At 38.0% G+C, this 11,386-nt stretch overlaps 1 protein-coding gene and 1 long non-coding RNA gene across 2 annotated transcripts; both read right to left on the bottom strand.

Annotated features, from left to right (window-relative positions):
* Positions 1-1,207: 1,207 nt before the first annotated feature.
* LOC104786187 (purine permease 2-like) lies at positions 1,208-2,796 on the bottom strand. The gene is made up of 2 exons (XM_010511538.2): positions 1,892-2,796; positions 1,208-1,695 (listed from the first exon to the last, which is right to left on the bottom strand). Exons 1-2 carry the CDS (start codon positions 2,675-2,677, stop codon positions 1,339-1,341), a joined length of 1,143 nt encoding a protein of 380 aa, XP_010509840.2. The 5' UTR covers positions 2,678-2,796; the 3' UTR covers positions 1,208-1,338.
* A 6,672-nt stretch (positions 2,797-9,468) lies between these two features.
* On the bottom strand, positions 9,469-10,852 carry LOC104786186 (uncharacterized). Its single transcript, XR_767459.3, has 3 exons — positions 10,347-10,852; positions 10,042-10,181; positions 9,469-9,836 (listed from the first exon to the last, which is right to left on the bottom strand). It is a non-coding gene; the product is annotated as an uncharacterized LOC104786186 (long non-coding RNA).
* Between the last annotated feature and the right edge of the window lie 534 nt (positions 10,853-11,386).

Here is an 11,386-nt window from a genome sequence, read left to right as displayed (position 1 = left end):
ATGTATTTTGATTGATAATGATCAACAACAAAGACAATTTCTAATAGCGAATTAAGAAAGGATACCAATATATAGCACCATATGGTCGGAGACAAACATAAGTAAAATTTTATATATGGTTAAAAGTAATGTTCATAGTAAATCAAACTCTAAAAAAGGCTCACTTTTGTGTGTGACAACATAAAATATAATAACATTGAAATGAACCTTTGGCTTTTTAATCAGCAGAAATCAATAGCAAGAAGTGAAAATGATCAAATTGATTGAGAAAAGAAAGAATTTAAGATAAATTACAAGTGTTAAATTTCAATTTAGGATTTCACCTCCCCGTGCGGCAACGCACGGGTCGCTTTCCTAGTATATATATATAACATATTTTATTTTTATAAATTAGTTATTCTCATTTTTTTTCTTTCTTTTAAGATCCATTTCAATAATATTTTTTTTTTCATCATCATCACTAATAATACTATAAAAAAGTTATAAAAATAACAGTTACAAGTTTAAAAGTTGTTGGTAAAGAATTAGATTTTGCCAGTTAAAATTTCTACAATCAAAACATCTACTATCAGAGAACAACTAAAATTTTAAAGTCAAAGCCTCTACAACCACATGTAACAGTCATTCATTACCAATCGGAGCCTATATCTTATAGTTTTCCATGTAATCAGTTTTTTTTTTTATTATTATTTTTCTTAACTTCAACAGTTAATAAATTTGGCCGGATTCCTTAAATCATCAGAATGGTATATATAACATATTGGGAGATCTTTCATAAACCTTTCAACTACTTCCACCATTTGTAAAAGTTATACCACAATAGACCCATAAAACAACAAATTAACAATCAGTCACTTTTCATCTTCAAATTATGATGATATATCCTCCTAAGCTGTCTTATCTCTTAGCAAACATATATTGTTATAATACTATTTGGAAGAATTTGTCTCATAGTTTGTACTTCTTTTACTTTAGTTTAGGAGATATGTTTCAAATACTGTTTACTGTTTGGTACGATAGATTCATTTCGATGGGAGAACCGAAAGTGACGATTGTTAATTTGTTGATTGTTTTTTTTAGGCTTTTAGCTTTTGGATGATGCACTTTCCACAAAAAAGTTGTAGCCTTTTCAACCGACCGGACAAAATCATCTCTAATTTAGCAAACCGGTGATCCCACAGACTCATCCGGTTCTGACCAGACCGAATTTAAAAGCTTTTGGTTTTTGACTTTTTCACCGAAATTACAGTAATCTCCATGAATCTTACAAGACTTTTAATTATAAAAATAGACACTTTTTCATAGATAAAAACAAACGGTAACATGTCATGTGCTTTTTTAAGCTACATAATTAGTAACTGGAAGCTGAGACAGTTGCGTCTCCTGAGTCTTCTGAGCTTTATTCTTCTCCTCGGATTTAAACTGTCCATAGAAGTAAGAGACGGATCCCCAGAGGGAGAGAGCCAAAGCGACACCTTTCCCCGCCTGAAACTTCTCCTGGAAGCAAATGACTGCCAAGACCACCGTCACCGGAAGCAGAGCACTAACCATAATTCCAGAGACCAGAGATGATACACAGAAGATCAACCCAATAGCTCCCACGAAAAACGCTTGCCAGATCACGGCCGTGAACACAACCACCACATAGTACAAAGACTCTCCAAGTTTAAAATCTCTTGCCTCTCTTGCTATCACCTGCCAATAAATTCAAAGATACCAATTCTTGATTAGAAAAAGCATTTAAAAAATGCAAGCTTTCCTCCTAAACAAAATTCAAACAACTTCCTTTTAGGGTTTCATAAACAATTCAGAGGTACCCTCTTGGTTTAAAAGGCTTAAAAGTAAAAACGTTACGCACGCATCTTCATTTTTTATCAAGAGCGTATTGTACCTTAAAATCGCCAGCAACTAGCATCCCCACGAGGCAAAAACAAGTGGCAACAAAGCACAAGACCATCTGGAACTCGAGCACGAGAGTGTACGTGACTCGTTGACAAGATTTCTTGTAACTAAGCTCAACAAGGGGCAATATAAACGCGTAGAGAAGAGCTGCACCAACGGTCATGAGGAACCCAACAACGTACTCCTTGTGTGTCTCGTTCGCAACCTTGTCGCTATCAGAGTTAATGGCAAGGACTACGGCACCAACAGTGAGCAAAACGATGGCGTTTATAGTGAAAGGTGTGATCTTTTGCTTCACCATGAAAAAGGCAAACAGAGCAGTGAAACCTAGCTGCGCGGAGATGATCAGAGACTCAGTTGAAACAGGGATATAAGCTAATCCATAGGAGTAAAGGTAATTGTCAAAGCCCACGAGCAGACCAACGACGACGGAGGCTATGAAGAGAGGAGGTTTCATGAGGAAAAGTGAAGTCTTTTCTTGTTCTTCAAGGCGACGACGGCGGAGGAAGGAGAAGAGAAGAGGGAAGAGGATAAGTGGACAACCTACAGTTTGGAGGAAGCTAGAGAACCAGATCCTTGCGCCACCGTTGTGGAAGTAGAGACGCATCATGAGAGGACCTCCACAGTCTCCAATCGCTAGGAAGATAGAGTTTACGATTAGACGAACGCTCTTCATCTTCATCACCATTTGCTTCTTCTTCCTCAGCCAATGATGTGCTTGTTTAGAATTGGTGGTGGCATCAAAGAAACAGTTGTGGACTTCAGGTGGAAACATATTGTAAAGCTTATATACACACTAGTGGGCGGACCAAGGTTGGCCATTATTTTGTATACTCGTTCCTCTCGTCTCCAAGATAGTGATGACCTTTTTTGTAAACTTTTTTTTTTTGTCTCTCTATATAAAGACACTTCCTTAATAATTGTATAGAAATTTAGAAGTTTTAGATATTTTACGTTGACAATTAATTCCGAACATAATAATACATTACACACTTTTTTTTTTGTTTTTTTGTAATTTAGCAAAATAAAAATAAAAAAGAACGGTTGCCGTTCGTCATTGTTTAAAGTAGTTTGTGTTAGTGATTGCTGTTTCTTTCTGTATAATTGCGAAAACAGTAACACATTTTAGAAGTGTACAAACTATTTTCTTAAATTGGGAAAAGAAAGACTGATAGACTTTGTCGTTTGTATGCCTTTTTATGGAATTTGATATTGAAATGTCAATGATAATATATATGATTGATCCAAACTAAAAACCAGTGAAGAGATCAGATCAAGAGAAAGACCGATTCATTTGTATTTTTGCTATCAGAAGTACTATTTATGTGACACTTTCCACTATTTGTTTTAAAGCTCTCGAACAACATTTTTTTTTGTTTGTCCACTTCAGTTATCCATTATACAAATAAATGATTCGCTTTGATGATATTATGAATAGAACGACATCCCTATATGAAAAGTTAATTTAATGAATTTTACTAAGTGTCAGCTCTATATTAATGCAGTCATTCTAAGGCACTTAGCTTACACATGACTTATATAATCTACCACTAACTTAACCCGTAAGAGAAATATGTTGATTTTATCCTCACTTAATTAAAAACAAAAAAGACGTATGACAAACCATATCTTCTCCTTTAGTTAGGATTTAGGAACTGAATTCATATTCCTCTCAACCTTCATACGAAAAATTTGAGATGGTATAAACATATTGGGAGATCTTTCCCTAGATTTCCAGCTGATGAAATCGTAGGATCAATGCTATAGTGAAGAAAATAAGTCTATGACTTTGATATTATTTCTCCTTAAGATTCATGGTTACAATACTGTTCATAATTATACTTGGAAGATTAGGTTTAATATGTCACATCTACCTCTAAACCTTTGAACCTATTGGTCAACATAATTTCTTGATTGGAACAGCTGTGATTGCTTTTTAGACATTGTTTGACAGCTTCCTTATCTAGACTCTTCTTCTCTTTGTCTTGTTTTGCAGGTGGGCTTGAGACTTTATTACTGGATTCCAATTCCTTAATGGGCTTTAGCTTCTGCTCAACGGACTTGGGCTTTCAAACCATCTTTGACCCATTGTCTTTTGGTTTTTTCTTGTTGCTATCGACACCAAAAGAGAATTCTAGGGTTTATTCGATTCCCTTTTGTCCTTCTCTGAGTTGACCGAGTGATGAACCTCAGATCGTCTATTAGCCCCCCCCCCCCTCCCCCGCAAACTTGGCGTAGGTGACACAATGACGCCGAGTTTGGATCGAAGATGAGCAAAAGGCCTTGGTGGTAACGATTTAGTGAAGATGTTCGCGATTTGGAAGTGATTGGGGATGTGAGTAATGACAATGTTGCCAAGAGCGACCTATTCACGAACGTAGTGATAGTGAGTCAGGAAGTGCTTGGTACGCTTGTGAAAGGCGGGATTGGCGGAGAGATACACCGCTGAAAGATTGTCGCAGTAGAGATCTAGAGTCCGATGCAGAGGAATCCCAAGCTCCTTCATGATCTTACAAACCATGTAATTTTGGATGCAGCTTCTGACATAGCTCGATATTCTACTTCTGTAGAACTTTTGGAGACAGTGTTTTGTTTTTGAGATTGCCATGAAATGATGTTACTGCCCAAGAATGTGCAAAAACCACCTGTAGATTGACTTGTAGTTTTGCAGCCTCCATAATCACTGTCACTGTAGACTTGTAGTCTGAAATCAGTATTCTTGTTGAAAGAGATGCCCATCGTGACTGTCCCTTTAATGTATCTAAGAATTCGTTTCAGGAGATGGAAGTCGGAGACTGTCGGTTCATGCATCCTCTGGCAAATGAAGTTGATGGCAAACTAGATGTCTGGTCGAGTTAGAGTGAGATATTGGAGCTTGCCTGCCAAGCTTCAAAGTAAGTAGGATTTTCAAAGAGTGGTTGCGGATGTTTGATCTAACCGAGTGTTTGTAGCAAAGAGGTTGGCATTGGGGCACATTCTGACATTCCTGCAATTGTAAGTAAATCCTTTGCATACTTCTGTTGCGAGAGGAACAAACCACCAGGATGAAATTGAGCTTGGATTCCCAGAAAATAGCTAAGTTACCCCAAATCTTTCATCCTAAAGCGTTTGCTTAGCTCACTGAGTAATGTTTCTAACGCTTGTGAGTTGTTTCCAGTTATGGCCATATCATCGACATAGAGAAGCAGGAAGATGATGTCCTTTCCTTTGAAGTAATAAAACAATGAGGGATCAGACTTGCTGCAGAAGAAGCCAAACTCCAAAAGAAAGGTACTAAACTTATCAAACCATGCTCTCGGTGCTTGTTTTAGACCGAAGAGTGCCTTGTGTAGATGACATACGTAATCTAGTTTTGCAGGATCAACAAAGCCAGCCGGTTGGGTCATATAGACTGTTTCTGTCAAATCACCATGCAAGAATGCATTCTTCACATCCATTTGCTTGATCTCCCAGCCCATAACAGTTACCGCATGAAGAACAGATCTTACTGTTGCTGTTCTCACAACCGGACTATATGTTTCAAGGTAATCTATACCTTCTTCCTGATCATAGCCTTTTGCTACTATTCTTGCTTTCAATTTGTCTAGAGTGTCATCTGCATTAAGTTTTGTCCTGAATACCCACTTACTGCCCAATACATGCATGCCAGGTGTTCGAGGGACAAGAGTCCAAGTGCCTGCCTCTTCACAGTTACCATATTCTTCACCCATAGCACAATTCCATCCTGGATGTTTGAGAGCAGCAATAACCGTCTTCGGTTCAAGATGAGAAACTTTGGAGGTAAACAGTACATACCTTGGATTAGGTTTACTTATACCTGCTTTTGCTCTTCTGACCATCTTATGACCTGGTGTAGATATAATTGTAGGTACAGGAGGAGAGTCTTCAACCGGTGCAATGTTTTGAGCTGATTCCTGAGAAGCAGTGTCGGAGACACTATCACCAGCCAAGGTATCTATCGGTATAGAAGGAGATGCATCATCAGAATCATCCTCAGAGTGTGAAGATGAAGGAGAGCTGTTGCCTATAGGAACATGATCGAAGCCTGCCATACACCCAGAACTCTCCTTATCAACCACAAGAGGTGAAACTGAAGGCACCAACGGAGGAAAGTCCTTTTCATTATAGGTAAACTGATCAGACTATGAATGAGGAAATGTACCATTAACCGAGTTTGACTCAATTGAAGATTGTTCTTGAGTTCCTGTAGGTTTCTGATTGGTGAAGCTTTTGTGCCAGGCTCGTAGGAGTGGTGTACACAGAGTCTGCTCAGATGGGGAAACAGTGTGGAACGGGAATTCTTGTTCTGCGAACAGGACATGTCGACTGATGTAAACAAGCCCAATGGAGACAAGTAAGCACTTGTAACCTTTATATTTTTCATTGTATCCAAGAAAAACACACTTCAAAGATCTCATATTAAACTTGTTATGAGCATAGTCTCGAAGTGTAGGATAACATGCACAACCAAACACCCGTAGTGATGTATAATCTGGTTTTTGACCATGCAGAACTTCATAGGGACTACGATGATCAGTCAGGGTGGAGGTTGGCAGCAAGTTGATCAGGAAGTTTGCTGTGAAGAAAGCTTCAACCCAGTATCGATAAGGTACTCTACTCTTGCACATCATTGCTAGGCCTAGTTCGATCAAATGTATGTGTTTTCGTTCTGCTAGACCATTTTGCTGTGGTGTATGGGGACATGAGATTAATTGTTGGATCTCGTGTTGTTGAAGATGACTCAAAAACTTAGTAAATATAATTTCTCCACCACCATCACATTGAAAACTGCCAATTTTATTCTGAAACTGATTTTCTACTAAAGCTTGAAACACATTGAATACTGAAAAGAAGTCTGACTTTAAACTATGAAAATAACATAATACTGAAATCCTTGCACTGAGTTTATTGGTGCAGGTCCCCATAAGTCACAGTGGATGCATTGGAGAGGCCTTGAAGTAGTCGTGCTGGAAAGAGTGAAAGGTAATCTAGTGCTTTTCCCAAACTGACATGCTTCAAAGATGCCATTGGAACTTTTATTGATAACTACTGCTTTTGTTGCGGACAGATTCTGAAGGACTTGTTGACTTGGATGCCCCAACCTCATGTGCCACACATCTTCAGAAGCTGAGTGTTGCCGAGAGGAGTAAAGAGCCTGAACCAGAGTATCTTTCAGAATGTAGAGACCTTTGTTACTGTTGTTTCCTATAACCAGCAGCTTCTTTGTTGCCTTATCAAGGATTTCAACATGATCATCATCAAAATTAACAGAGCATGGATTATCCCTGGTAAGTTTCGAGACAGACAACAAATATTTTGCAATATTAGGACAAACTAAGACATCCTTGAGATTAAGTTTACCTGAGCTTGCTGGCAGACTGGTTGATCCAGTATGAGTGATGGGTAGAAAGTCTCCATTACCAACCATGACAGTATCTGACCCGACGTATGGACTTGATTGTTGCAGGTTATGGTGAAAGTTGGTGATGTGAGCAGTGGAACCGGAGTCATGCACCCATTCATTGCAGGAGTGGTTTGTAACATCATTGATTCTCATGGCAGTTAAGGCAAGTGGGAGCTCTTCTTGACGATAGCTGTTATTGTACCGATGCCAGCAGGACAAAGCAGGATGACCCGGTTTTCCACAAATCTGACAAATGACTCTGGTGTCTGTGTTCGTGGAGCTACCAGAAGCTGATCCTTGAGTGATTTGCTGATGAAAGCCTCTGCCTTTTGTTGAGTAGTAACCTCCACGTCCTTTAGAACCACCAAAGCGACCATTTCCTCTTCCTCGACCAGAGTAGTTTGTAAAGAACGCCAAGTGAGGTGAGACATCAACCAAGGTACTGTAACTAGATAGCCTATCCGCATACGTAGTCAACCGAGAAGCCACATCATCGAAGGTAGGAGGTGGATGAAGATCAATCATTCCTTCAACCGACACTTTCACAGGTTCGTATTCTCTACCTAACCCTCTTAATGCAGCAAAAATTTTCATCTTTTCGGAGACAAGACTGCTAATGGAAGACAGTTGTTCACACACATTCTAAATATCTCTAAGATAATCACCCATAGGTCTCTCTAGTTTCTCCGCAGATTGTAGCCTACTTTGTAGCTCAAAGAGACGAGAGGTTGATACCTTGTTGAAGTGATTTGTGAGTGCTAACCACAGATCATGGGCTGTTTTGGTGCCTGAGACTTCAGCCAGGATATCTTCATACAACGAACCGAGAAGCCAAGCAAGCACAATCTGATCAGCCCTGAACCACTCTCCATAGTCTGGGTTTGGAACAGTGGTAGACTTGCTTGTTGAAAGGGCCACTGTAATCACCTCAGGCGGAGCAGGGAGAGAACCATTGATGAAACCAAGTAAGTTTTGCCCAGAAAGAAAGGATTCGAACTGAGCTTTCCAAGAGATATAATTTTCTGTGTTAGTTTGAGAGTAACACAGTTTGTGATGTTTAATGCAGGAAAATAGTAGAGATCCATGGACGGATTAACCATGGATCTACTGAGCTCTGATACCATGATGAAATCGTAGGATCAATGCTATAGTGAAGAAGATAAGTCCATGACCTTGATATTATTTCTCCTTAAGGTTCATGGTTATATTGTTCATATTTATACTTGGAGGATTAGGTTTAACATGTCACATCTACCTCAAAGCTTTGAACCTATTGGTCAACATAATTTCTTGATTGGAACAGCTGTGATTGCTTTTTAGACATTGCTTGACAGCTTCCTTATCTAGACTCTTCTTCTCTTTGTCTTGTTTTGCAGGTGGGCTTGAGACTTTATTACTGGATTCCCATTCCTTAATGGACTTTAGCTTCTGCTCAACGGACTTGGGCTTCCAAACCATCTTTGGCCCATTGTCTTTTGGTTTTGTCTTGTTGTTGTCGACACCAAAAGATAATTCTAGAGTTTTATTCGATTCCCCATTATCCTTCTCTGAGTTAACCGAGTGATGAACCTCAGATCGTCTATTACCAGCCACTTCCACCATTTTTAAAAGTTAAACCACAATATACCCACAACAAATTAAGAATCAGTCACTTTTATCTTTAAACTATTATCCTAAGTGGTATTAGATTGTGCCCATGTGGATAAATAAAATTCCCTTAACTTATCAGCTGATTCCATCATTTTAAAAGTTACCACATACTAGATCCATAAAAACAACAACTTAGCAATCATCACTTTCTAGTTTCTAGATCAAAATGGTCATCAAGTTGCAGATCAAAAAGATAAATGACGAAGCATATCATTAAGTCTTTGGCAGCTGTCTTATCTCTTAACAAACATATAATGTTATAATAAGATTTGGAAGATTTGTCTCATAGTTTGTTTTGTACTTTTTTTACTTTAGTTTAGGAGATATGTTTCAAATATTGTTTAGTGTTTGGCACGATAGATTCAATTCGATGGAAAGAACCAGTCCAATGACAATGGTCTATTATACGTTTTTGGGTGTCTTTGCTATCTCAATTATACGTATATAGCAGCTTTGTCCATTTAGTTCTTGGATGCACTTAGCCTTTGGTAGCTTCTTAAGATTATTAACCGTTTTGGAAACACACCTTTCTATTCATAGTGTTAGTGTCTAGCCAGTAATTGTATCATGATTATTTCATAAACCCTACAAAATTTTATACTATCATTTACTATTTAACCGGACAAGACCATCACTAATTTTGCAAACCGGTGTGATCCTGCAGACTCATCCGGTTCTGAACCAGACCGAATTAGAAGCTTTTGATTTTTGATTTTGATTTTTTCACGTAAGGCCTAGAACTTGAAGGATGGAGGAGCTCCCCCAAGTTCCATACTTCAGTGCCAGAGCCATTCCATGTATTCAGCAGACTTAGGCAGACTCTTCCTGACTCTTACAGGTTAGGATTTAGTCGCATCCCACCTGAATGATAATGTACCATCTGTACTCATAGAGGGAGAAAAAAATTAACAATGTCATTTTTTTTAGTCCACATAACACTTTTAAACAACCAACAATTGCATTTTCGATCACATGATAGTGCTATGAATCTGGAATTGACAAGAAACAGAAGTCTGCTTGGTCCCCAAGAAACACAAAAAAGCGAGAGTGGGCAATAGAGAAGTTAAAGCAGTGAAAAAACTCACTGGTGGCTCATGTGGATATTGAGGTGGAAGCATAATGTCGAAAAAGAAAAGTCCATCGTGGTATGGTGTTCCAGGGGCACCAACTAGGGCTGCCCGCAAAAGGTCCATCCTTTCTTCATACACACGCACATATATTGTGTCTGCTCATCACAAAAATTGTAATTCAGTGATTTTATAACCGAACACAATACCAGAACATGCAATAACTGTAAGCAATGATTTCGCCAAGGTGAAAAAAAAAACGCTGCATGGCTAGGGCCTAGGGAATCAACAGAGAATCAATAATTAGGAAGAAAAGAACTAACCGAGAAGAATTGCCTCCAAATTGCTCCATTCTTGCTGGACATTCTTCACCCAACTCTTTGTGACCTAGAAAAGATGAAAATATAAAAAGTGTCATGATCAAAATATAAAACTCTAGAGGAGTTGAGTCCAGTGTCTTGGTAATTTCTTTTCCTTCAGTAGGTAAGTTGATCATCATGGCCATATCCACTTCGCCTGAACTTGATTCAGAGATTTCATATGATTCTGTTACTTCTTGAACAGGGACCTCAGAGTCACTTTGATCTTCAGAATCATTGCAACGTGAATGCGAAGTGGAACTCTGAGAATCGAACAGGCTTGATGCAAGGTTTGTGATAAATCCAATGGCAGCTTTTGGAAGGAAATATGAACTACATTCCGGAATGTTCTTGTTGTGGCCTTCACCAACACTGTATAGCTTCACCACATGTATCATATAAGTCACCAAGGATATCTACATTTTCTCTTCACCACACATACCATAAAATGTAATCCACATGGATATCGCTGGGTGGATGAGCTATCATGGATGATTGACATGACTATTTTTTTTTAAAAACTATGGATACCAGATATATGTTAAGATTTAAAAGTAGAAGCTGTTTTCAGTCATATTAGATTATTGATTGATAAAATAAAATACTAATTTAGGTAGAATTAGAAATTATTAATTTGGCTATGAATATTAATTCAATTATATTTGATTTAGATTGGACTCATAACTTTTTTTGTTTTATGAAAAAAAAAGAATTGAAAAATACAAACAAGTCAATCTACAATTTACATTTAAAATAATATAATTAAAGTGAGACAAAAAAAAAATATTAAAAGAAAGAAATGAGAAGGAAGGAGAAAAGTAGGGTAAAATAAGATAAAAATATATATATGGTCATTTTATACAGTAAAATTATACCAGTAGGACAAATTAGGTGTAAGTGTTATTATTATTTATTTTTTTGGCTTAATATCAACTTTTCATTCACCAAATCAAAGTTACAACCAAATGAAAGGCACAATACATTCACCTCTATAGACTTGGACC

The sequence above is a fragment of the Camelina sativa genome, chromosome 5 (genome assembly GCF_030686135.1).
Source record: "Camelina sativa cultivar CO46 ecotype springtype chromosome 5, ASM3068613v1".
In the NCBI taxonomy this organism is placed as follows: Eukaryota; Viridiplantae; Streptophyta; class Magnoliopsida; order Brassicales; family Brassicaceae; genus Camelina; species Camelina sativa.
This window is presented reverse-complemented; position numbering and strand designations above follow the sequence as displayed.